Genomic DNA, 27,500 nt, shown 5'->3' with positions numbered 1-27,500 from the left:
ATATTTCGTAGTGTTGGAAGCCAAATACCCGTCTTTTGTTTCGTAATCAGGGGATCCAGCATATATAGACTTCCAGGAATGCGCTTGTTGGTCTTATGGTCACTGCTCCTTCTGTATTTTTCCGAAGGATGTGGCAGTGAATTGTGTAAGTCGGTTTTCTTCCTTATAGTCCATAGGTAATGTGTACCCAGTAAATTAATATTGTCTTTGTTCCTTATAATATTTAATGTGTGCTCGGTGATTCGCGGAATTTTGTTCTTATTCCGTATGTTACTCCTTATGAAACTAAAGGGATTGCGTAAATCGTGTTTTGGTCCCGTGTAATGTAAATTGCGTGACCAGTGAATTGTATACTTTGTACCAATTGTACTATTTTTATCAGATCAGAGAACGCGAGTCCAGTGAGGTCAATATTGTTGTTTACGGCCCCAGTGTTGCATAAATTAAGCTATTCATTACTTAATTAAACTTGTCAGAATTTAATTAACAGAATCGTAGAACCAGTGCCTTTCGTCGAAGTAATATTCATTAGATTTTTATTCCTGGGCTTTCCGTGTGTGATACTTGGAAACCATATAAAACTATACAACAACCGCATTCTAGACGAGAGAATGGATTGTCCGAGGCTGTGTGTACTTCTTATCCAATCTCCGCGGGCGCCTGAGGCAATCAGAAGAAAGAAAGAGCTTTCCGAGACAGGGTCAACGGGCCATCTGCGGCCAAATCGAGGCCTTAATTTGGCATTGGCTTCGTTTTCGTCGTAAGAAATTCGATTCTGACGTGAAGCTGTTGACAAACATGTGCCACGAGGCGTTTACGAGGCAATTTACTCCTGTAGCCCTACGCTGCTTCCATTTTCTTTCCAAAAGGGAGAGAAAGAAAAAAAAAACGGCAAACTGCAGGACCGCCACGACATGCGCAAGCAAAGAAAACCCATGATTGTTTACCCTCCCGACCGTCCTCAACCATTCCTCCTCAAAAGCTTCACAAATGCAATAAATCTATATCAAGAAGGCAATCGCGTCTAGGCTACCCTCCGCTGCAGGCAGGGACCGGTACCAGGTCTAAGTAGAGGTTTGGTATCTGGAGTTAAGTGGCAGTTCTGAGCGGGGGAGGGGGGGGGGGGGGAGCGGCAGGAGGCGGCAGAGCGGCGCCACCATCCCCGTCGGGCGCTGCGTCTACACTGGCTGACGCCCCCGAGATTGGATGATTGGTCTCCTCCAGTTAAGGGGCTTCCAAAAGGGCATACACACAGGGGTTTGTTTCAGGGCGTGGGGTAGGCCTGGGCACGGGACGGGGCGGCAGGATGGGCGCTTTTCGTTGTTCTTCTCTTGACCATAACGGAAGGTTCGAGGTCGTGTGAATGGCTGTCTCGCTTTTTTTGTTGTTATTGTTGTTTTTCGTAATTCTGATTGCTTTGTTATTGTCTTTGTTGTAGTTTGTGGTTCATATTTATATGTTTATTGAGTTGGTGTTCTTATTATCGCATTCTAATTGTGTTTTTTTTTAATTATTTTGTGCTTACTTTTGTGATTATAATATTACCGTTAATGTATTGTTTTTGTTATTGTAATCTAATACAGCTTAAAAAATATGTATACGAAATGTAAGTAATTATTTATGAGATTGCATTAGAGATACAGTGAAAAAAGACAAACAAAACTAAAGTGTTTTTTCCGTTTGTTTATAATGAACTGAAAGCATGTCAGCAAATTCAGTAGGACATGTTTCAGCACATTTTTTTGATTAACTGACTTGGCTGCCGTTTGTAGTTGTTCTCATTTCTCTCCTTATCCGTAAATGTTGTCATTCTTTGAGACATTAAAATGGAAAACGGAAATTGCAGTTGAATATATAAATATTTTGTTGGTTTATATCAACGCTCACTCATCGAAAACATTGTCATTTTACTAACTTGCAATATATTTCTTGTAATATATTTTTCATCGAACTTTCAGTAATTTAAGGAATAAAAAAAAGGTTTGCAAAAAATCAATTTTCAAATAATTAAGGTTAAAAGGAAGACAAAGAGCAGAAATGGGCGGTTAATCCTTCATTTGTTGGCGCGGTTAACAGAGGGTCGCCGTTGGTGATAAAACGGATCCTTAAAACTTTTATTCATTTTGTTTTTTATTTCCCTTTTGGTGTCAGTGACCTCAGCTAAAGTTGTCCCAATGATTTCCTTATCAGTTCTTTGTTTAGGTTCCATTACAAAGGAGAAGTATATAAATACTACTGCGTATTGTTCTGGTTGTATGAATAGCTTTGCGAAAAAAAATTGTGAACGGAAATGAATAATTCCGTGGTTATGTGTATAAATGTGTAGGTATATATATATATATATATATATATATATATATGTATATATATATATATATATATATATATGTGTGTGTGTGTGTGTGTGTGTGTGTATGTGTGTGTGTGTGTGTTTATATATGTGTGTGCATATATATATATATATATATATATATATATATATATATATATATATATATATATATATATATATATATACACACATGTACTGTATGTGTGTGTGAGTATGTATGTACTCGTAAGTATATATGTATATATATATATATATATATATATATATATATATATATATATATATATATATATATATGTATGTATATATATATATATATATATATATATATATATATATATATATATATGCTTATATGTATATATATATTCATATTTATGTCATAAATATATATATATATATATATATATATATATATATATATATATATATATATATATATATATATGCACACACACATACTTTAATATATATATATATATATATATATATATATATATATATATATATATATATATATATACATGTGTGTGTGTGTGTGTAATTCCATAACGCAAGATATACACACAGCGAAGCTTATTCAAAGCTTTTCCAGCGAATAACAAACTGTTCCTGTCTAACCCTAGACAAAATACAGTGAAATTATGAAATGCGCAAGTCCCTTATCTTATATTGCCGTGTCTGTAACCAAAATAAAGATTTTTTTTCCACTTTATAACTGAATCTTGTCTTTAAAATTCCCTATTCTCTTCTCCCTACCTGCTAACCTTACTCCCTCCTTCCTTTCCTCCTCTTCTCTCTACCTGCTAACCTCACCCCCTCCCCCTTCCTTTTCTTCCTTTCCCCTTCCCTTTCTTCCCACGTTACGTAATTCCTTGCTTGTACACCTTTTTCTAATATATTATTAGCCTCCAACAACCCCTCCTCCCCAACCACACGCACTCCATGCATCTGTTTTTGCGGAGACTCCTCCAACATGTCTTCTCCCTCTTTCTCCCTTTCCCTCCCTCTACCACGAGCACCTTTTTCTACGATTTGTTTACCCCCAATACCCCGCTCTCCCTTTCTCTCTCTCTCTCTCTCTCTCTCTCTCTCTCTCTCTCTCTCTCTCTCTCTCTCTCTCTCTCTCTCTCTCTCTCTCTCTCTCTCTCTCTCTCTCTCTCTCCTCCCTCCTCCCCACCACCACATGCACCTTTTTCTACGATATATTTACCCCCAATACCCCCCTCTCCCTTCCCTCTTCCTCCTCCCCCTCCCTTCCCTCTTCTTCCTCCCTCTCCCTTCCCTCTTCCTCCTCCCTCTCCCTTCCCTCTTCCTCCTCCCTCTCCTTTCCCTCTTCCTCCAACCCCCTCTCTCTCTCCCTCTCCCTTTCCCTTCCCTCTTCCTCCTCCCTCTCCCTTCCCTCTCTCCTTCTCCCTCTCCGTATCCCTTCCTCCTCCCCCTCTCTCTCTCCTCCTCCCTCTCCCTCCACCCTCCTCCGCCCTCCCCGCCACCACATGTACCTGTAGGGGCGAGTGCACCGTTGTCTTACTCAAGCATTTTGCAACAGAGGCTGCTCCGTCTTGCAAGGACACCTTCGCCTCAGGGGAATTAAACACAGCCAGTGCCTGGGCCTTTTCTGTTCTCCCGCCATGACTAGACTCGAAGGCTACGAAACCTATCTGAAACAATGTTTTTGAGATAGGTTTTTCCCCTTTCCGACTCGTCATTTCTAATATTAGAAAAGACAATAACAAAACAGTCATCATTATCACTCGAATGTCGTCTCAATTATGCCACAGTAGTCATCAAGGGATTTGTTGTTTAACAAGGAGGCATCTCTATATAAATTGGTTGTCCGAATAAGTCTAAACGAGGGATTGTCCGAATAAGTCTAAGTGAGGGATTGTCCGAATAAGTCTAAGAGAGGGATTGTCCGAATAAGTCTAAGCGAGGGATTGTCCGAATAAGTCTAAGCGAGGGATTGTCCGAATAAGTCTAAGCGAGGGATTGTCCGAATAAGTCTAAGCGAGGGATTGTCCGAATAAGTCTAAGCGAGGGATTGTCCGAGTAAGTCTAAGCGAGGGATTGTCCGAACAAGTCTAAGCGAGGGATTGTCCGAATAAGTCTAAGCGAAGGATTGCCCGAATAAGTCTAAGCGAAGGATTATCCGAATAAGTCTAAGCGAAAGATTGTCCGAATAAGTCTAAGCGAGGGATTGTCCGAATAAGTCTAAGCGAAGGATTGTCCGAATAAGTCTAAGCGAGGGATTGTCCGAATAAGTCTAAGCGAGGGATTGTCCGAATAAGTCTTTGCGAGGGATTGTCCGAATAAGTGTAAGCGAGGGATTGTCCGAATAAGTCTAAGCGAGGGATTGTCCGAATAAGTTTAAGCGAGGGATTGTCCGAATAAGTCTAAGAGAGGGATTGTCCGAATAAGTCTAAGCGAGGGATTGTCCGAATAAGTCTAAGCGAGGGATTGTCCGAATAAGTCTAAGCGAGGGATTGTCCGAATAAGTCTAAGCGAGGGATTGTCCGAATAAGTCTAAGCGAGGGATTGTCCGAATAAGTCTTTGCGAGGGATTGTCCGAATAAGTCTAAGCGAGGGAGGGAGAGAAATCCTGTGGTTTGAGCCCCGTGTCGACGGCTGTGGCTCCAGTCTGACGGGCGCCACTCCAACCCCTCTGGCTCTTGGTGAACTCTCTCTCTCCAGATGGCTCTAGACCTAATGTCGGCGGGACTCTGAGCGCTCTCTCGGAAACCGCTACTTGTATTCAGGTATGTGAGGATGCGTGGCTGTGTAAATAAATAGTGTGTAGTGTGACGATCTCGCTTTTAATGAATCTTAAACGTCGGTTTGATACGCGGTCGTTTCGGCATTCGAAAGATCGAAAATGATACACCAAACGAACCAAAATATCAAAATAGATAAAAACAGAAACAAATAAATCAAAGATTAAAATATGGAATCAACATCTACTCGTGCTCACGGCATCAGTTATACACGTAAGTATATATATTTTTTTAATGCAATACCGGGTATACATGCAACGGCAACCCTGTGACACGCATTCGCAGTCTCCGCCGCAGCTCCCGGTGAGGTTGCACACTTGCAATCCTGTGGCTGGCTTTATGGGGAGCTATTTTTAGTAACATAAGGTCGGTAGGGAATTCCCGGGCCGGAGCTGCCGTAACAAAGGACAGATTAGGTTTCGGGGATGGGAAGGGACGAGGGACAAGAGATGGAGAGGCTGGTGAACGGGGGGAGAGAGGGAGGGAAAGGAAGAGAGAGGGTGGGAGGGAAAGGGGGGAGGAGGGGAGAGGGCGACGAAGGGATAGAGCGATAAATTTAGGTTTTATCTACTTTATATTCAGCGTGTGTCTTAGACTGACAGACTGTGAGAGGAGAGAAAGAGAGAAAGAAAGAAAGAGACAGAGACAGAGAGATTGACAGACAGAAAGATACAGAGACAGAGACCGAGAGACTGACGGACAAACCGTAGACCAGAAACAGATATTCAGAACAGACAAAAACGAAGGCAGAGAAAGGGTAGCCACAGGTGAATGGTGTTCGAATCTGCCCACCTTACAACAGCTTACTAAGGCAATAACTTCCATTGTGGAGAAAACGGGAGGAATGTTGGAAATGTCAAAGGGCGGCAGTGGTGACCATCAGCAGCCCCGTGTGTGTTGACTAGGCCAGGCGCTTTGTCATGAGGCGATATGACAACACAGACCTACAAGATATACAAGAGACGGGTCTACAGTACCCTCTTCCTTATGAGTGATTTAAAGCAAGACGAATTTGACCACTTTCTCTGGCTTAGAAGTGAAATTAAAAGAGTCGATTTAACAACATTCTCTGAAGTAGAAGTATGGAGTCGATTTGAAACACTTTTTTGCATAAATTAATACGATTTGACGATACTGACGCAGAACACAAGATCTAGAAACACTCTCTGCCGTAATATGTACATGGACACGAGATGATCTGGCAACACCTTTACGGAGAAATAAACCCACACATTATTTGTAAACAACAGAGTGGACAAACTGAAAAAAAGAGAGAAAAAAAAAAAGTAAATCGTGACGTTTCGAGTATGGCTTTTACTCCTTATCAGACTGAGTCTTTCTGGATTGACTGATGGCGTGTAACTACATTTTTTATCTTTATTTTTAATTCATGGTATACATTTTGCCGCAATTTCTCCGCAGTGGTATCAAACTGTTCCTATTAAATGTATTGCCAATGTGACCGCCATACTGAAATCAACCAAATACGGTTTGTTTGATCATTTCGCTAAATGAATTGTGATTTCTGTCAATGTCAGGTTTAAGGCCGTATAGTTCCAAGGCCCGGCAAAAGAATTCGCCATAAATTTGCAGAGTACAACGGTCTCCTATCGACCTCACCAGGAAGGTCTGTTGCCAGCGCTGCAGTCTTTTATGCATAAATTTTTAATGCATCTCACGTGGATAAATTCTTAGGAAGTGTGGTCCGGTGAGGGCAGACACGTGGATAGGTGGCTGCGCATACATACAGAAATATGTGGGCATTTACGTAAACAAACATGTAGGCATTTGCATACACATGCACGCATATACAATTATACATTCGCTAGCGCATGCAGTTCAAGGAGAGAGAGAGAGAAAGGGAAAGGAAGACAGAGACAGAGAGAGGAAGACAGAGACAGGCAGAGAGAGAGAGAGAAGGGAGAGGAAGACAGAGACAGAGAGAAGGGAGAGGAAGACAGAGAGAGAGAGAAGGGAGAGGAAGACAGAGAGAGAGAGAGAAGGAAGAGGAAGACAGAGAGAGAGAGAGAGAGAGAGAGAGAGAGAGAGACCGAGACAGATACATAAACTGAGAGACAGATAGACAGATAGACAGACAGGACACACGCTAACAAATAACACATCGTACATACATACACATATTCTAAACATATGAATTCAAACATTCCTACGTACGCACAACAACAAAAAAAACATACAAGCACATTTATATTTGCTTTAAAGAAAACAGAGATGAAATAAAAACACAAGGAATATGTAAATAAAAGAAAGTGCTTACATGCAAATGTATTTTGGCACATATGAAATAACCAAAAAAAAAAGGAAAATTCGAACCGACTTTAACGATAAGTATTAGGGTAAGCAGATAAGATTATTATAACCTAGTGATACCAATTAGATAAATTAAGACGTAATATAGAGAAAGTGTTTTATAACTTACACAGGGAGTTTGAAGTTATATATTTCTCGTTTATATTGCTAATAGTTATTTAGATATCTGTTGTGTAAGGTAGCTTGACATGAACGTCATTAGAGAAATGTGATATTCATTTAATAAGGTTTATTGTAGTTGTTACTAATTTTTTTATTTTTGTTAGTTATTATTGTCGTGATTTTGATGTTGTTACCATTATGTTGTCATTGTAATTGTCAGTACCATTATTATTGTTGTTTACATTTATATGGGAAACTGCTAATAATAATAAATATTAAGGATAATAAAGATATTATCATTATTACTACTACTAATGATGATGATAAATTTACTTTACAAGTAACTGTTTCTACGCAAAATGTTCGTAATAGCGGAAAAGTGGGATAGCAAGTCATTAACCCCCTGAAAATAGGAAATGTTTGTCAATGAACAAAAGAGCAACATCATTTACAGACAAAGAATAATTACTGTTATATGGTACAATTTTTTTTTAAGGGCATGAGCATATTGTATATCGAATTTCGTTATTTTATTTTAAAATGTTTGACTGAGGACAACATGAATGTTAGACCTTAATCTTGTACACTAAGTTAAATACCTAAGTTATATACAAGCTTACAATAAGTGAAACGAAATAAACAAGTTTTTTTTTCTCTGTAATATTTATCTAAAATTGCATGGTACTTTATATCTACATAACTAAAAAATAGCATAGTACTTTATATCTACATTTAACAATATCACCAAACTCTCGCATTGCCATACGCATTTCAACTCATACCAGCATATCCTACTTACCCAAACAATAGAGAAACACACACAATACTGTAACAAATGTATAACCACCCACAGCACTCAGACTACCCTGCAACCAGCCCACAAATATGTTTTTACAAGATCAATTGCGCGCACAGCAAGCAAAACTCACTCAGACACTCATGCAGCAGGACTCAAACACTCTCTTGTATTGTGGAATGCACGGAAGAAGACAGAATACAGTCTCTCGATTGAACTGGCAAGAATCTTTGTTTACAATTCAAGCATGGAGGAAGCACTGTGAAGGAAGGGCTCTCTCTCTCTCCAGTGTGAAGCAAAGTGTTACATATGTCTCATCGTGTGGGGTTGGTTGTGGTAGGTATAAGGTATGGTTCGAAACCCCTTTGTTCTATAAGTTCCAATGGTTTATTCGTACAAATTCAGTTTCAGAATACTCTATTCTGTTAGAGTGGTTATTTTCCTGATGAATTAGAGAGGTTATTTTCCTTATAGATTAAAATAGTTCATTCCATTGTTTTTTTATCATTATTATTTACTCTTTACGTAAATATTTAGTTATACAATAGCAGTTCAGTATGTAGGATATTACATTTTCCACTGTACTCCCCACCCCCAACAACAACAACAACAATAAAAAAGGTCAGAGAAAATGATAATAATAGAGCCAACACGCGGAGGAAAATAACAGGCATGGATCGATGAACTCCAAGTCAGCCAAATAAAATACAAGTCTGATACCGCCGCCTTGGTCGATATCCACTCTTCATCACAATTCTCAAATCACCTCTTATTATTTTCTCTTTCATTGCCCGTCATTCTATAATCCAACGAGCTTCCACGGTGATGCATTTCGAGAGAAAAGGGGAAAGCAAAATACGAGATCCGAGCGGTTTCATTGCTTCGAACAAGGAGCAAAATACGAGATCCGAGCGGTTTCATTGCTTCGAACAAGGAGGTCGCCCAAGACAAGGACGACCAAGGTTAGTCTCCGATACAGGCGGGAGGAAGGTTGACGACCGGCGAGCTCTGAGAGGGAACGCGCTTACCTGGTGAGCTTGCATGCAGACAAGCACATCAGGGTCTTATTTCTATTAAAAGAAGGGGAGATGTATGTATATAGATGCAGATACTTTCGCTTAAATAGAGGTAGGAATGGATGGAAAAATGTTTGAAGTCATGCACACTCATGTATTGTGTAGACATATTTTTTTAAGCATATAGACACTTTTAAACATACTTTACCATACTTAAACACTGATATAATTTGACACATACGCACATACTTCTCCACGCGTGTACACGCTTATTTATAAAGGGCTTACTTGCATACAAGCATATATTTTTACACACAGGAAAACTATGTGTATATATAAATGCTTGTACATTCATTTGAGTCACTGCTGAAATAAAACAAGTGTGTACACAAACGTCATCCTGTTTTTGTTTGATATAGTTTTGCACATGTGTACACTTTCGTAATACTTTCCACACACAAACATACTTTTGCGCATAAACACTCAACATAGTCCAAAGTTTACAAACCTTCTAACGAAATTTTACACAAAACATGCATTCTTTCAAACGTTCGTTTACACACACACACACACACACACACACACACACACACACACACACACACACACACACACACACATATATATATATATATATATATATATATATATATATATATATATATGTGTGTGTGTGTGTGTGTGTGTGTGTGTGTGTGTGTGTTTGTGTGTTTGTGTGTGTATGTATGTATGTATGTATGTATGTATGTATCTATGTATCTATGCATATATATATATATATATATATATATATATATATATATATATATATATATATATATATATATGTATATACCTTCAAAAGTAAACCAACTTTCAAACATGGTTTACACATTACACATCTATACAAATGTGTACACTTTCAGACATATTTTTCTACATACACACTTTCAAACAGATACTTTTACACTCGTATATATACTTTCAAACATACTTTTACAAACATACAAATTTACATTTATATACTCTTTACACACATACTTTCACACAAACGCTCTTGCATAACTGTTCAACCTTCACACACATCCAGAACATACTCATACACGATCATACCTGCATGTTTTATTATCATCCTCTTTAGATACCGTAAGATAAGTTAAACAAACTGTAATCTAAATCTTCCTTCCACTTGTTGCTTATCGTTATCTGACGACTTCTGACGTGGTGGACCCCGCCTTGTCCAGATTGACCCCTGTTTCTGAGACGTTACAAAACCAACGCATATTTTTTCACACATTTCACACGGACAGGATGTACCCGCTCACATGCAAACATACACACATACGTACGCATACTCGCGCGCCCGCACATGTAAATGAACAAGCACATGCACTTACACATAAACATGCGCATGCACAAACCTACGCACACGCATACTTATGTATGTATGTAGGTAGGTAGGTATTTATGTATATACATACACACGCACACGCGCACATACAGTAGCACACACACACACACACACAGTGTGTGCGCGTTTGAGACTGACCATATGATGAGCGTATGTGTGTGTGTGTGTGTGCGAAATCATCACACACACACACACAGACAGAGAGTGTGTGTGCGTGTGAGACTGACCATATGATGAGCGTGTGTGTGTGTGTGTGTATGCGAAATCATTACACACACACACAGACAGAGAGTGTGTGCGCGTTTGAGACTAACCATATAATGAGCGTGTATGTGTGTCTGCGAAATCATCATCACACACACACAGACAGAGAGTGTGTACGCGTGTGAGACTGACCATATGAAGAGCGTGTGTGTGTGTGTGTGTGTGCGAAATCATCACACACACACACAGACAGAGAGTGTGTACGCGTGTGAGACTAGCCATATGAAGAGCGTATGTGTGTGTGTGTGAGCAAAATCATCATACACACAGACAGAGAGTGTGTACGCGTGTGAGACTGACCATATGATGATCGTGTGTGTGTGTGTGTTTGTGCGAAATCATCACACACACACAGTCAGAATCTACCAAAGTTAATAACAACCCCTTTCAAAACACACACGCCCGTAAGACGAAAGAATACAGACAGTAATCACAGAGTAACAATAAGCCTAACACCTCAAAATGAATAATGGACTTACCCCACTACCCCCCCCCCCCTCCATCCTCGTGTCTCGCCAAAAAGTGGATTCGAAAGAGATTTAAAAATTCACCAATGGATATGTATTTTATTTAATGGTCATGTGCTGTTTGATTTGTTATTTTGTTATTTGTTATGTTTTTTGTTGTTTTTGTTTTTCTTTTTCTTCGTTCTATGGTTGTTTGTTTGATTCTCTCTCTCTATCTCTCTTTCTGTCTCTCTCTCTCACTCTCTCTCTCTCTCTCTCTCTCTCTCTCTCTCTCTCTCTCTCTCTCTCTCTCTCTCTCTCTCTCTCTCTCCAGGACATTTTTATTTTTTTGTATATTTTCTCTTCTCTTTATTTTCATTTCTTTTTTTTTCTATTAATTTCAGTCTTGCCATTTGTTCCTTTTTTTGTAAGTTCATTTTTTTCTAAAGAAAAGAAATCTACATTACTTTCCTCGCCTTCTCTTATCTCTCTCTCTCTCTCCTCCTTCTCCTCTTCTCTTCCTCGCTCCTCTGAGACATGTTTTATCATCTCGTTTTATCTCCATCTTTCGCCTTTCATCTTCCATTCCCTCTTCTTCGTTACCGAAATTGGCGCCTTTTCGCTCACGTGTCCGAATCGGTGGACGAGATTCTTGGCTCACGTGTCCGAATCGGTGGACGAGATCCGAGGGGCCAATGTGTTCGAACGAACAAAGGGACGCACATCTTGGTAACAAGCTTTTGGCCAGACACTCTGACCCTTATCTCCCCCGCCCTTCCCTTCCCTCCCCTGCCCTCCCTTTCTCTCCTCCTCTTACTGCTGGGGGAAGGGAGGAGAGGGGAGGGGAAGGTGGAGAAGGGGAGGGAGGGGGGGTAGAAGTTTCGATGGCGCCAGATAGCATCGTCTCTCTCTCTCTCCCCTCCTACATATCCTCCCCTCTCCCCTTCCCCCCCAGCCCTTCTCCCACCCTACCTCCCCCTCCCCCCTTCCTCTCTGAGGCACACGCTCGACAATGTTACAAGTGCTAAAAAAAAAAAAAAAAAAAAAAAAAATACGAGTCTAATGACTATTATTTTTGGAAAGTAAGTGAGGGGGTCTTCACTTCTCGACGGTGAAATGTGAAGTGAGTGAGGATTTCTTAAAGTTTTCTTTGTAATCTGATTTGCTTAAGTATACCCTGTGATGGTGTTGATTCTAAGAATAACGTTTTTTTGGGGTATGGTGCTCAGCTTAGCGGGTTTTATTTTAAGAATAGCTACTCCATAAAAGAGAAAAAATAATTTTAAGAATAGTTTCTCCATAAAAGAGAAAAATAATCCTATTTCAAGAATATCTTTTCCATAATAGGAAAAAATAATTTTAAGAATAGCTTCTACATAAAAGAAAAAAAGAGATAAAATGGTATTTCCATTTTTTTATAATTTTATGATGCAATTTGGTATGAATTATTTAAAAAAAAACATCCAAATGAATGAAGACATTTCAGATTCTTTTTATTTATTGCAAATAAAGAAAATTTAATACCTTTTCTGAAGATCCTCAGCCTAATATGACGAAAGGACTACGTGCCTATAGCTGTCTTGTGTTTTTCTCAAAATGTACATATACCATAATTTATTTTAATTGCAGTTGTTATAATAGTTATCCTTTGCTGCGACATACTTTCTATTTATTTGCTTTTAAATTACCCCCTGTGTGCAAGGAATGGCCGGGGTGACCATCCACTGGCAGAAAAACGACAACACTAATTACAGTAACTAATAAAGATAAAAAAAATATATAGTAATAATGATAATTTCTTTATATAATGATAATAATAATAATGACATTAACAATAATAATGACAATAGCAATAATATTAATGATAATAACGACAAGAATAATAATGAAAATGAAAATAAATAAATAAACAAATTAACAAACGAAATTAATTATTTACATCCCTAACTTCGTAAACATTTATCATCACGATCCCTGGTTTTATATAAAAGGACGTCTGCCTCGAAGCGAACAGGCATTCTGGGATAGTCTGCCAGCCGTTGGAAAACCCCCGGACAGGGAGTGAAAGTGTAACGATAGCCAAGCCATTCTCTTCGTTAAAAGAGTTTCGTTAGGGAATATATTGTCTTCGAATGCCGTGGTGGGGGCTGATTCGAGCAAGGAAAATGGAGGAGTTTTAGTTTGTTGTTTTCGTGGGGTGTATGTATTTTAATATCTTATTGAGTGGGGGGTTTTATGAACGTTGTTTTTCATCTTAATTATTTCTAAACTGCTTTCGTATAATACGCACACATATATATATATGCATACACTTTATATACATATGTATATGTGTATATGTGTTTATTATTATTATTATTATTATTATTATTATATATATATATATATATATATATATATATACATATATACATATATACATACATATATATAATATATATATATATATATATATATATATATATATATATATATATGTGTGTGTGTGTGTGTGTGTGTGTGTGTATACATATATATATATATACATATATATATATATATATATATATATATATGCACACATACATACATATATATATTATGTATTTTTGTACGTTCATTTTGTATATGTAGAATTTCCTCAATATGTATGACATTTTATTGAAATTTACTCAATTACATTCCATTGATTCTTCGTATCTGGTCATGAAGATTTTCCACTTGATTTTACCCTTATCTACATTAATCTCAAGAAAGATGAACAACTGAACAAACATTACGTGTCCAGCCATATTTTACCGACAGGACATGAAGCGATAAGAGCTGTACCACGTGACCTCCGCGAAGCAAGGTGGTGCACGTGGTAGTTTGTGTGCGTAAGAAAACGAGATTTTAGAATGTGGTTTTTAGTAAAATTGTTCCTTTAATTGTCCTGTTTTTTGTTTTTTTCTTTATCTTGCTTATGGTTGCGTGGGAATGTTATGTACGTAAAAACACGTACACAAACGCGCAGGAAATCATGCACGTAGCCACGGACGTGCATACACGCGCATGTACACACACGCACAGAGAGAGAGAGAGAGAGATCGTGTGACAGAGAAAAAGAGAAATATGAAGGGAGAGAGAGAGAGAGAGCTTGTGTATGACAGAGAAAAAGAGAAACAGGGAGGAAGAGTGAGAGAGAGAGAGAGAGAAAGAAAGATACCTAAAATCTCCTTTTCCCCCCTTCCCACTTTTCGAATCTGGGACTACATCCCCTTCAGGTTAAACCGAAGGACTTTCCCCGAGCGAGAACCAGAGGCACAAGCACACGTCATGCTTGAGAGGAGGCCGCCATGCCACTGATCAATACCCCCTGTTATCGATCGGTTGATGTTTCATGTCGATGCCTGACAGAGTTGCATGATGTGTCGAAGAGACCTCAATAAGGTGATCTATTTGTGGATCGACCTCTTTTATTTTATTTATTTATTTCTTTTTTATTATTATTATTATTATTTTTTTTTTACGTCGTTCAATTCCAGTGTTTTTGTAGAGTTTGTTTATACTTAATTTGGTGTAGGTTTGGCAGAAACTCCTAACTTCATACTGATGAGCAAGGAATTTTGGATATATATGTGTGTGTATGTGTGTATTTATGTATATCTCTCTATATATAAACAAACATTCGTATATGTAACATATACATACATTCGCACACACACACACACACAAATACTTATAAACACACCTCCCAGTTTAAATTGTAAAATAAATATTATTCTCATGCACGCCTCTCACACTTACCGATTTCACCAGCTTATAAAACCAGTGGTGTTTGATGCAATACATGGTTTCTGGTGTTATTAAACATGGCTTTTCCCCACATGACCAACGAATGGAGGAAAAATACACAAGCTATCGCATGTTTTGTTCCTATATCATGGCAAAAGATATATGCCGTGTTAATATTTCCTTTAGTTTCATGTTATTCTCGTAAGTCGTCGTTATTTAGACCAAGACAGACTCCCCGTGGACTCGTAAAGGTGAAACGTACGTCTGTACTTACGTCATTTTGTTCTAGACACTCAAAGGAGAACGGGTACTATTAATATTCCTGCTGGTAGCCAAACTTAAAAGGAAAAATGGTCCCGAAATCCAGATACTCTTCCAGTGGATCAAAAATAGCCTAAAAACAGAGCAAAATGCCCTATTGCGTCCTCAAAAGAAACGGATTCGTGACTGACTGGGACCCAGATTAGGAGATCGTTAGAGTATTGGTTACACACGCATTCAACGTTGGCCTGCAGAACCTCTCCTCTTTTAGACCATTCAAACCCGCTATTGATAATTTCTTCGTGTATTTCTATCCTTATTTATTATTATTATTCCCTTTTATCGTTTTTTTTAATGCTTTCACCATCCATTGTAGGAAGAATAAGCGCCTAGTCGCAGGTATCACAGTGTTATTCTTGCACCATTCTACTTTTGCGTCGTATTCCCCTCCTGTTGCCGCCTCGCAAAGACTTCGTAATGTGTCTTTAAATTATCGTATGGCGACACCTCTCGACACAAAGGCCATATCTCGTACATACATTCACTTTCTCGTTATCGTTTTCATGTAAATTCATATTTACAACGGTCTTAAATTCCCGGGGATGGTCTTTGAAACGGGATGGGTCTTTTAAAACAAGTGACTGTCGAGTCAGTGTTTTTGTGGTGACGTCACGGTTCTAGAACATTCCTCGGGAAGATGGATGATAGCATTACTTCTTATCGTGATTATAAACGGCGATAGATTAGTGATAAGGTTGATAATACCCTCTTGACTGACATTATATCGCTTTGCTTTTGTTTTGATTGTTTCGTCGTATTTTTGACTGTGCATTTATTATTATTATTATTATAAGAAACTTTACATGGAAAACTTTATCGACATTTGTAGTAAACACATATTATCACTCTTGGACTCAAGTACAGTGAAGATATGAAAAACGGAAAAAATGTAATCGCTTTCATGGAATATTTGTTTACAGCACATACGGATTTCCTCAAGAACACGTGTGCATGTGCACGCATGCGTACACACACACACACACACACACACACACACACACACACACACACACACACACACACACACACACACACACACACTTACATATACACACACACACACACACACACACACACACACACACACACACACACACACACACACACACGCACACACACACATATATATGTGTGTGTGTGTGTGTGTGTGTGTGTGTAATGTGCGTATATATATATATATATATATATATATATATATATATATATATATATATATATATATATATATATATATATATGTGTGTGTGTGTGTGTGTGTGTGTGTGTGTGTGTGTGTGTGTACATTATATATATATATATATATATATATATATATATATATATATATATATATATATATATATATATATATATATATATATGTGTGTGTGTGTGTGTGTGTGTGTGTGTGTGTGTGTGTGTGTGTGTGTGTGTGTGTGTGTGTGTGTGTGTGTAAAGTTCATAAACACACACCACACCAGCATACGCATGTATTTGACCATATCCGTATGTGGGTGAGGAAATATTCATGAAAAGAAATGACATTTTTTCCGCCTTTTGATGTTATTCGTACACATGTACATTTTGGGTCTGCAGTCATTAGTTCATACACCAGTAAATGCACAAGGAAAAGCGTACATAATGATAATGCTTATGTTTCCTATATATAGAAGTGACTTGCATAATGGCTTAGTTTAAATTATTTATCTCATAATTTTACAGTACTTATGTATTTTCCAAAAAAAAAAACGTTCTTAGCTATTCTGTAGAATAACGTAGATTTTTTCCCAAAGAAAGATAACACCACAGGAAGTGTATGAGAGATAAAATTGCTTTGTTTCGCGTGTGTTCAGTCACGGCCAAAATGTTTGTCTCTTAGTATTTTTTCCAGCATGTCTCGAATACCGTTTCGAACAGCTATGTGAACCTTTCTGTATGGATTAGGAAGGTTTCGAAGCTTCACTCAAGATACAACTTCAGTCTGTGACAGCATTGTTTACATATTTGGATTATCATCTCTATAACCAGTTAAGCATTTTGCTGAACGTGTCTGCTGGTAAGTACATATTACAATAATCTTTGTTTTCATTTCCGTATGAGTAACGTAGAATGTTCAAGAGAGAAAGACTGACAAAGGATATACGAGAGAGTGAACGAAGTGAAGGAAAATTTAATACATGGGAAGATTTAAACAACAACAAATATATTTACAAATATACAATCTCTGTAACGACAAAGTTGAAATGAAGCATAATAAGAAAGGAAAAGTAAATAATGCTATTTGATGTCACACGAGACTTAAAGCTATGCAACTGATTTTTCTCAAATCTATCGCCAGAAGAGGTGTCTAGTCTAATCCGAAACGTCATGATTTATTGCCCGCTTCTTAGCCTTGTATGGCAGTGCTTTCAATAATTATTTCATACCAAAAGCAAAAACGAGTACTCACCTTGCGACATGGCAATCCATAAAGGGGAGAAAAAGAGGAAAATAAATCTGTAAGAGTAAACAAAAGCGAAGATGGGAAGTAATAAAAAGATGAGATAATGTAACGTGATGGAGAAAGTTGGTGCGATTTCGAAGAATTGAAAGAATTAAGAAACATTTGATAATGATTATATCATATTGGCAAATGCGAATATGTATGCGTATGAGAAAAATGGAAGGTTAGCGTAGATATGATAAAGAGGAACACAAGAAAACAAATTGGTGAAGCTAACAAAGCGTTTTCAGAACGTATATTAGAGACGTCAGAAGATAAATTGGTATAGACAGATGCCTCGGCTTTGCTACGTCATGTATTATGGTCCCTTATCTCAATTGACTGAGGACTTGTTGCGTATTCCTTCGAGATTTGACCTTGACGGGAAAAATGCATATAAATCGCTAGTACCAGTTATAACCAGTTATATCGGGTGGATACTGCGAAATCCGACTTCTAACAGATTGCCAGCATTGAGAAGTATGTGGCTTTTACATTGCCAGAGCGAATCGTTGGAAAAAAACACCTGCTGGATATCATGCAACTTTGCAATCATTGGATCGCCTTCTTTTTTTAAGATATCTCATCACCCTTCTCTATTCCTTGGCAGACTCATCCAACTAAGTACTCTCGTCTCAACATTCACACGTTCTCACCCAATTTTAATTCTTTGAACACGGGTACCTAATCACCCATACGTATTACTATGCACGGTCTTGGCAAACAAGTGTGTGGTACGAAACTGAGGAATTTTTAATCCTTACATTTTTTCCTCCTGTTTCGAGGATACGAAGCTAAAACGTGTACGATATCCAAAGTAGAATATCGTGGTAGATATATATATGAATTACAGATATTACCACAATCTCCTATTGTTGAATTATTAACACATTTTGTCAAGGAAATGCGAGAAAATGAAGCTCGAAAAACATCCACAGTAGAAATCAAAGAATTGTCTTTCTTCTTTTTTATCGCAGAAAACAATACTCCAAAAAAAAGAAAAAAAAAACGACTCACAATCTTCTGAAATCTTCCAAATTTTCGATTTTGTATAAATACATCTAGAGGCCAAACACACAGCAAGAAATGCACCCAAAGGTTAATGCACCTGAGTTCTCAAAATTTTATAACCTGCTCGATCTCCCATTTCCTCCGCACTTCAGAAATATAAAAGGGAATTACACATTGTTGTCATGAAACCTTATTCAACGAACTTCATTCCTCGTATCAGACAAAGGTTAATGGAATTTGCAACTTTCGCACTTTCCCAAGCCAAGGTTACACAAAATATAAGATTGCTCAACGGTAACTTGGTGGTCCGTTACGATAATTTGCCAAAGGTGCCAAATTTATTTGCGATTGATTAAATGTTTTCTTAATATGTTTAAAGCGTTTTAAAGATGTTTTCTGTCTAACTTTTATTTCGAGAAATCATATTGAATTTACATAACGTGTGAAAGCAAGAGCAAGATCTTACATGATTATTGCACCAAGAATAATTACTCTGGAGTAACTATATATATATATATATATATATATATATATATATATATATATATATATATATATATATATATATATATATATATGTTTGTGCGCACACACACACACACACACATACACACACATACACACACACACACGCACGCACACGCACACGCACACACACGCACACGCGCGCACACACACACACACACACACACACATATATATGTGTGTGTGTGGGTGGGTGTGTGTGCATGTGTGAGAGAGAGAGATTGTATGAATGTATAATTAGAACAGGATGAAAACATTGGAAGCTGCGTCACAACACCCGACCAATTTGAAATGAATGTTCAGTTGGAAAGTATATTGCACAACGCACGCCATATATATCATGAGGACTCTATTCATCAGTACAGTTCTTGGCCGAGAACAAGTGAATTATATTGTCTTCACTCGTGGACAACTTCCATGTAACGGTCCATTGCCAATATCTAGTACTCAAAAACCCACTTGTTTCTTTTTTTTTTTTTTTTTTTTTTTTTTTAGATTTCACGTTTTGGCGGAGTTTTAATTGATCTTGACTGAAGACATTAAGATTGTCCTTCCATTGAATATATCAACTGCCTAAAAATAGCCCGCTATCTTTAGCATTGCACCAGAGTAACGGTGAATATTCGTAGCAATAGTAGAAATTTGTTGACCTTTAAGACAACAGCGGGTTGTTAGGCGATTTCCGGGTATTTTTTTTAAAGAAGACGAGAGATAAATACCAGACTAAATACCAAATACCAACTTCTCAGACTCGGAATTAGTGCAGGAAAAGGATAAACCAAATACCTTACATTCCACTAGGAGGCCCAACAGAGGGTAACACTGGCTTCATTTCCTGGGCCATGACTACCGTGTCTAACCCTTAAGGTCGAGAGTCTCATGCTGTGTTCCGGGAGTGCTACAAGCCCATGCCTCGAGTGACGGGGGAAGTACAAAAACTAGTATAGCCTTGACCTCCCCCGCACTTTCTGTACTATGTAGAGGGTTTAGATTATAATTAAGATGTTTTAGCGCTTCAGTCGAGCCTGTTATGATGTCATTCTTCTTTCTATTTTTTTTCTAAAGAGTTACATCATTAATTGTAGTATTTTTTCTCGTTTTTTTAACATAAGAATCGGGAAATGAAAGTTAATGAGCGTGTTTTAGCAAGAGTTCCTTCTTTGAATATCTCGGCTTGGATAAGATCGTTCCTGGTGGTGTTAGAGTCCAATGGTATTAAAATGAAACTAATATTAAGGCTGATATTAAATGTTTATATGTTTACTCCTCAAAATTCTGTTCTGCACTTGAAGCACATTAATTACGACACATTGATTTATAATCAGATGTCCAACGTATACAGGTAGTAAAGTTATTATTCCCGTTATTATAACTTTCATAACGTTTTATTCCATTTAGCATTGGGGTAGCAATGGTTGTAATGACAGTGTTATCATTACTCTCTTGAGACTGACGTGGTAATTTCATCATGTTGCTTCAGACGTCTAGGAGAAGCATGTTATTGATTTTATGTAATCGAGCCCTCATAAACCCAGCTCTATTAAGCATATTGAGAGAATGGGCCTTCAATTTTCCACTTGAACTTAAATCCTAGATAAATTCGAACCTATTGGTAATAGCTTAAGTCCTGAACTTAGAATCAGAAACGCTGACGAACTTTTATTTATATCTTGTTTTGAAACCGTTATATATTTCTTGATTTTTGTTATGCATTTATTTGTTCTCATTCGGTTATTGATTAGAATTCTTCATTTTCTGGTTGTTATTACTAAATTGTTTATTTTTCTATTATCTTATTTTTTACTGTTTGTTGTGATTTTTCGTTATATTTATAAAAAATAAGAAAATTGCCTGTGATGAAACGTCTTGTTTACGTCCCCCCACCGGATGCTCTTCCTTCCCCCGCTGTAATAACATGGTAAGTTTTTGTGATGAACAGTAAGCTCGTCTTCTTTGTAATACTAGGCAGTTAGCTTTAATGATTATGTACCTGGGTCAAATTACAGTTTAGATGTGTATTGAGAACTCAAACATGTGTATTTTGATTCCATTTTTTCCCCTGAAGTGTAGCACAGTCAGATAAAACAAACTGTTCCGATCTGCCTGTCTAACAATTGGAGAGGACTTCACAGAACTCCAGCCTTGTCGCTTTGTAGATGAACATAAGTTACTGATCTCTAGTCCTGAATATTTTGCACGCGTTCATACTAAGTTCTGGGTAGGAGGCGGAGGAGGAGCTGGTTGTGGTGGAGGAAGAGGAAGAGGAGGAGCTGGTGGTGGAGGTGGAAGAGGAGGAGGAGAAGAAAAAAAAGGAGGAGGAGGAAGAGGAAAGGGAAAAGGAGGAGGAAGAGGGAGCGAAGGAGAGTGAGAGGGAAAAAGAAGGAAAAGAAGCAAAAGACCAACAAGCTGAAGCAGAAGGAGAACAAAAAGAAGAAGAAGGAAGGGGTGAGAATGAGAATCAGGATTTTAAAAACAAATCAAAAGGAGAAGAAGAAAGGGAGGTTGTACTCGTCATCATGAAATACTGCATACATACAGTGGCCTTAAGCTGCACTGCGCGTGTGTTAGGGACGACCCCATGATTGGCTGGCGCGAGGTGGGCCTGGCGGGCGAGTGAGCGACGCCGAGAGCCTCGCGGGAAACTTCAGCAGTTGCTGCCTTGCCGTCGCAGAGAGAGGTCGTAGTTCTCTTATCTCCGGTAAATATCAACAAGTAACAGTTGGGATTTACACTTGTTGAGAACATCAGCTTTACGCTGTATGTGTGTTTGTGTGTGTGTGTGTTTGTTTTTGGATTGGTTTTATGAATACGGGAAGTTTCATAAAATTGCACCAGCAGAGAGGATTTTGATATATTTTAATATATTCTGTCGGATTTAGACTTAAACTTTACAAAATGGTAACTTGTACTTACAGTTTCCATAACCTTTTGGAACTGAATCGAAAACATCACCAACTGTGTCACAAAATTCTTTCAAAACCAGTGCAGAAATGGGAAAAAGTATGATCGTGCGGGATATAAAGTAAAGTAACATCATCTCATCAACAGTGAGAATATGAGATGATAAATATATATAAGGAGGTTACCACACGCAATACAAACTAAAAATAAATATAAATAACAACACCCAAGTTCAAAAGAATGAGATTTGGGGGACCCGGGGAGCGCAGGGGAAAAGCCGCGATCTGTGAGTGGAAAGTTACCAGCGGCGGGGAGGCAAAAAGGGGGAAGGAGGAGGGGAGCGAGAGAATGGGGGGGGGGCTGGGGAGACGGGGGGGTTGCGTGACGAGCCTGCGTGCGTGTGTGAGTGTGAAAGGGGACTGCGACCCCTCCTTGGAACCCCCAATAGCTGCTGGACCCCCCTTCTCTCTCTCTCTCTCTCTCTGCCCTATAACGCTCTCTACTCCTCCCTCAAATACTCGTAGCTTGGCGCGCCCACCCACGCCTACCTCGCTTGGGGAAAACTGTATTTATGGGCGTGATGAAGAGGCGTTGGGGCGGAAATATTTTGATGTGAATTGTTGCAATCCTTGTTCATTTCTCTCCGGGTTTAGTCAAGTAGTAATAATCATTCGCGAGTGGTAACACAGGTGGAAAAAAGAAGTGTATTGTCAACTCATTTCTGACACAATGGTTGAACGCATATGTCACGAAAGACACGTAAAGGTAAATAACTTTATTTGTTAGAAATAAGGCTTAGGATCTAGGCAGTTGTTTGTTAATGTTATAAAGGCCTTTAGATGCCTAATAGTATGATAGATTCAATGTGCTTGTCGCCAATAGATTGATCTTTTTCGATTCCAGCGATATAATTTTTATAACTATTGCGTGTGTAACTGTGCATTGGATATATGTATGCATGTATATAAGTACATGTATATATGTATGTGTATGTATGTACTTGTATATATGTTTATGTATGTAAAAGTATGTATTTAGAGTATGTATGTACACTATATGAAATTAATATAATACATATGTTATATAGATATACAATATATATATATATATATATATATATATATATATATATATTGTACGTATATATGTATGTATATATATATGTATATATATATATATATATATATATATATATATATATATACATGTACATATACATATATAAATATATATGTATATATACGCATGTATGACTATATGACCACACACACACACACACACACACACACACACACACACACACACACACACACACACACATATATATATATATATATATATATATATATATATATATATATATATATATATATATATGATATATATATAATATATATATATATGTATGTATGTATGTATATGTTTAGTATGTCATATATAATGTATATACAACATATATGTATATTTGATATATTATATAAATGATATATAATATAAAAATGTGTATATATATATTCATATTTAAATTTACACACGCGTAAATGTGTGTTTGTACATTATGTGTATATACATATATATGTCCCTGTATGCATACATATAAAAAGTTAATTTTTTGTTGAAATTTTGACTCTGCAATATATTCATTCATTACTTTTATATGTATATATGTATATATATATATAATGTTTATATACATACATATATATGTATATATATATATATATATATATATATATATTTATAGATGTATAAATTTGTGTTCAATTGCGTAAATGTATATAAAAGAAGTGTACATTGAAGCTCCCTTGCTTGGAAACAAACACAATAACAAACGCAAGCAAGTGTATTTTTTGTTTTTCATTTTACTTCATTTCTACGCGAAAAAAATAACGGACATGAACAATAACATACAAAAGTCTACGGAGTTGTAACGCCACATTCCGCGTTCTACTTCCGGAAAAAAGTGAAACTTCTCGATAACGGTAACAATTTTATAATACATTTACATGAACAAATAGAACAGATTACGCGGTAACTTTCTTACCAACACGCCATTTTAATGTGGAAAAAAGACACACGTTGTTCCATACACTTTCTGATTTGAAAAACGTTAACTGCCCTGAACTTGAGGTCATGTGGTTCTGTTTGTAAACACGGTGCCATGACTTCCCTGATGACATGCCAATCATTCACCGTAGGGATGCTAGAATGGCAACTTCAAGTCTTCTTTTTCTTTTTTGTCTTGTTTTTCATATGTAAAAGTAGGAAGGGTAATGGTTCTATAGAAGACTAAAATATGTCTCTTGTTAGCTGCAGAAGATAAACTTTGTTATTATTTTGTTGTTATTGTTTATTTACAGTTATTTTATTATGGAAGTGTTTGATTATAATGTCCTTTTCTCTTTCTTCCACAGGGTCTAGCGTGTTGCATCATAATCTATCTAACGGTTGCCTGCATCCAGCCATGTCTTGTGGAATGGTCCAAACTGACAACTATTTTGCATCCAGGTATAAGATCAGATTGTTTTCTTTTTGGTTTATGGAAAGTTCGACAGCTGATGATTTTTATAGGTTGATGAAAACATGATATTTAGATAATGATTATAACAATGAAAATGATAATAGATATTATGTCTTCATTAATAATTTTGACAATATTCACATTAACATGTTATTTTACTCTAAAAGACACAAGAATTATACCACATTTTAAACAATAAGACTCTTTTTACTCTAAAAGCCACACAAATTACCCCACACTTGATACAGTAATGAGGCTTTTTCACTCAATATGCCATAGGAATCATGCCTTTCTTTCTCAGCAGCAGTTGGGTTACAAGAAGTGAAAGCAGCGAGAGCCTATCACGACTTGACCTGATGACACACCAGTACCCTACTCATGTGGCCGAGCCCATGATGACACTGGAAGACCTACGCTCGCAGTACAACTCCTGCTACACGTAAGTTGGTGTTGATGTTTTTGTCGGATTTGTTTTGTGTATGTATTTAATTATTTATTTTTCTGTGTGTATGGAGTAGTGTGGAGAGAGAGAGAGAGAGAAAGTGTGTGTGTGTGTGTGTGTTAAGAATTGGATACATAAACAGATGAATATATAAGCATATTCATATACAGAGCTATACTATTGTTTTCAGTATAATTTAAGACACTCCCTTTATTCCTCATCTAACCCTATACTCTTCCATTATAGATGTGGCGTTAGTTGGAGCGACAATCACGTTTCTCTTGACTGCCGTGAGTGTGGTGGCTATTCCTTAGAGAGGCCCTGCCCTCTATGTGACGGCAAGTGTCGCAGCTCGTGGAGGAGAGATATCTCAATGGTGAGAACCTTTATCAATTTTGCCACTTTTTTCGTGCTCTTGGACTCTTTTTGATATCTGCACTTGTCTTTTTTGTGAAGATGTCAGTGTTTCATCAACTTTAACATGTTGATAGCAATGTATCATGAACTTTTTCATGTTTATGAGAAATCTTTATCAAGTTTTACATGTTAACAATGTTTTAGGATATTTTACATGTTGGTAAATATATATTATCAACTATTGTATATTGCTAATAATGTCCTATCACCCTTTTCAACTGTGTATTGTTAATTTTCAGTCTCACAGTGTTGGCAAGGCACACTGGGAAGGTGAATGCGGCCTCTCTAGTGAAGACCGGCCCGCTGTCCCCTCCTTCTTACAAGAGGATGTCTTGGTACAAGGACTCGAAGACCTAACAACATCGTCATGAGTCTTAAGTCATTGAGGTACTCTTCTCTCAGAAGGAGGAAGTACTGTAGCAACAGCCCAGCAGGTCAGGTGTCATGTACCAGCTGCATTTCTCACCAGAAGATGTTTGTACTCATTACTGGCAGACACAAATATTTTCTAAGGCTCTTTGGAGTGGTCGCATAATGTGTCCTTAGAGATTTTATGGTTGCTTGTTAGGATGTATGAATATTTGGATGCCTTAGGGTTCCCTGACGAAGCGACAGATTGTGGTGGAAGCCGCAGGTCCCCAGAGAGAACCCGAGGTGGTGTTCAAGTGCAGGAAAGCTCAAGTGTTAAACAGGTGCAGAGATGTGGGAACTTACTTACAAACAGTCTGATCAAACTCAAAAGCATTACAATGGAATTAAGTTCTTCATTGTGAAGTATTTAATGTTCCAAATTTGTGATATTATCTTGTGATATTAGCTAGTACAAAAGTACAAGAAATATTAATAAAAAAATGGATATATAACATATTGTTGCTCAGCAGGCTTTGTGATCACCATATGAAAAGATGCAACTTTGCCCAACATTAAATATAATGCATTTGCGTAAGATTTAATGGATATGGAGTCTTGATTACCATCAGAGAGGAAAAGATCATTGATATTTCATTATGTGGGTTTTACAGCTGGTTTAGCTTTGGAGAAGCAGGGTAGTTGCTGACAGGATTTGGGATCACAGTCACTGACAGTCTACATTAAACAGGTTATATGTATGTATATATATATATAACTGTGCATATAAGTTGCAGTCAGCTATCCAGGTTGCAAAGCAAGATCCTGCACCTGTTTATTATTCAAAGTCTTGTTCGGAATTCAACCTGACCTGATGTAAAGAGGAGTTTTTCCCTAAACCTACTGGATAAACCTGATAAAGCATCTGAGTTCTGATTTTAGAAAATGAAAATTTTTAAAGCCATACTTATTTTCTTAACTATTTTGACTAGAGTTCTTTTTTTTGTGAAATTGTCTTTCTCTAATTATCAAAGGTTCAACTTAACGATCATTTTAATATCCAATTTGTGCTTGTGGGTTTCAAAACAAATCAGTGGCTGTTCAACTGTAGTTAATGTATTAAACGTTTTAGATATAATATTGTAAATTGAGTTGTCCATACTGCTATCACTGCTGAGGGCTTATACACATACTTTCAGTTATGTTCCTAAATCATTTGAAACATATTTCACCTTTTGCATTGTAAGTTGCCGCTCAGGCTGTCGTTCACTTTTCAATTTTGCATGAGGCTAATGTATCTTTCCAAAATTTACAAGATCTTTTCAACTTTTCTTTTCTCTCTCTCTCTCGTT

At 37.4% G+C, this 27,500-nt stretch overlaps 1 protein-coding gene across 5 annotated transcripts in view; it reads left to right on the top strand.

The window, feature by feature from the left end:
- Pino (protein pinocchio) overlaps nt 1-27,500 on the top strand; it is a 188,340-nt gene that overhangs the window by 159,106 nt on the left and 1,734 nt on the right. For 2 of the 5 annotated variants that reach the window (XM_070116374.1, XM_070116375.1), the window contains exons 2-5: nt 24,835-24,928; nt 25,246-25,380; nt 25,630-25,759; nt 26,040-27,500. The exon at nt 26,040-27,500 is cut by the window's right edge and continues 1,734 nt beyond it. In XM_070116374.1, coding sequence (XP_069972475.1) covers nt 24,835-24,928; nt 25,246-25,380; nt 25,630-25,759; nt 26,040-26,171 — 491 coding nt within the window. In that variant the 3' untranslated portion in view covers nt 26,172-27,500. Of the gene's footprint in view, nt 1-22,955; nt 23,186-24,834; nt 24,929-25,242; nt 25,381-25,629; nt 25,760-26,039 lie in introns of those variants that run through there. The other 3 variants (XM_027351023.2, XM_027351022.2, XM_070116372.1) reach the window with 3 other exon arrangements.

The sequence above is a fragment of the Penaeus vannamei genome, chromosome 39 (assembly GCF_042767895.1).
Source record: "Penaeus vannamei isolate JL-2024 chromosome 39, ASM4276789v1, whole genome shotgun sequence".
In the NCBI taxonomy this organism is placed as follows: Eukaryota; Metazoa; Arthropoda; class Malacostraca; order Decapoda; family Penaeidae; genus Penaeus; species Penaeus vannamei.
This window is presented reverse-complemented; position numbering and strand designations above follow the sequence as displayed.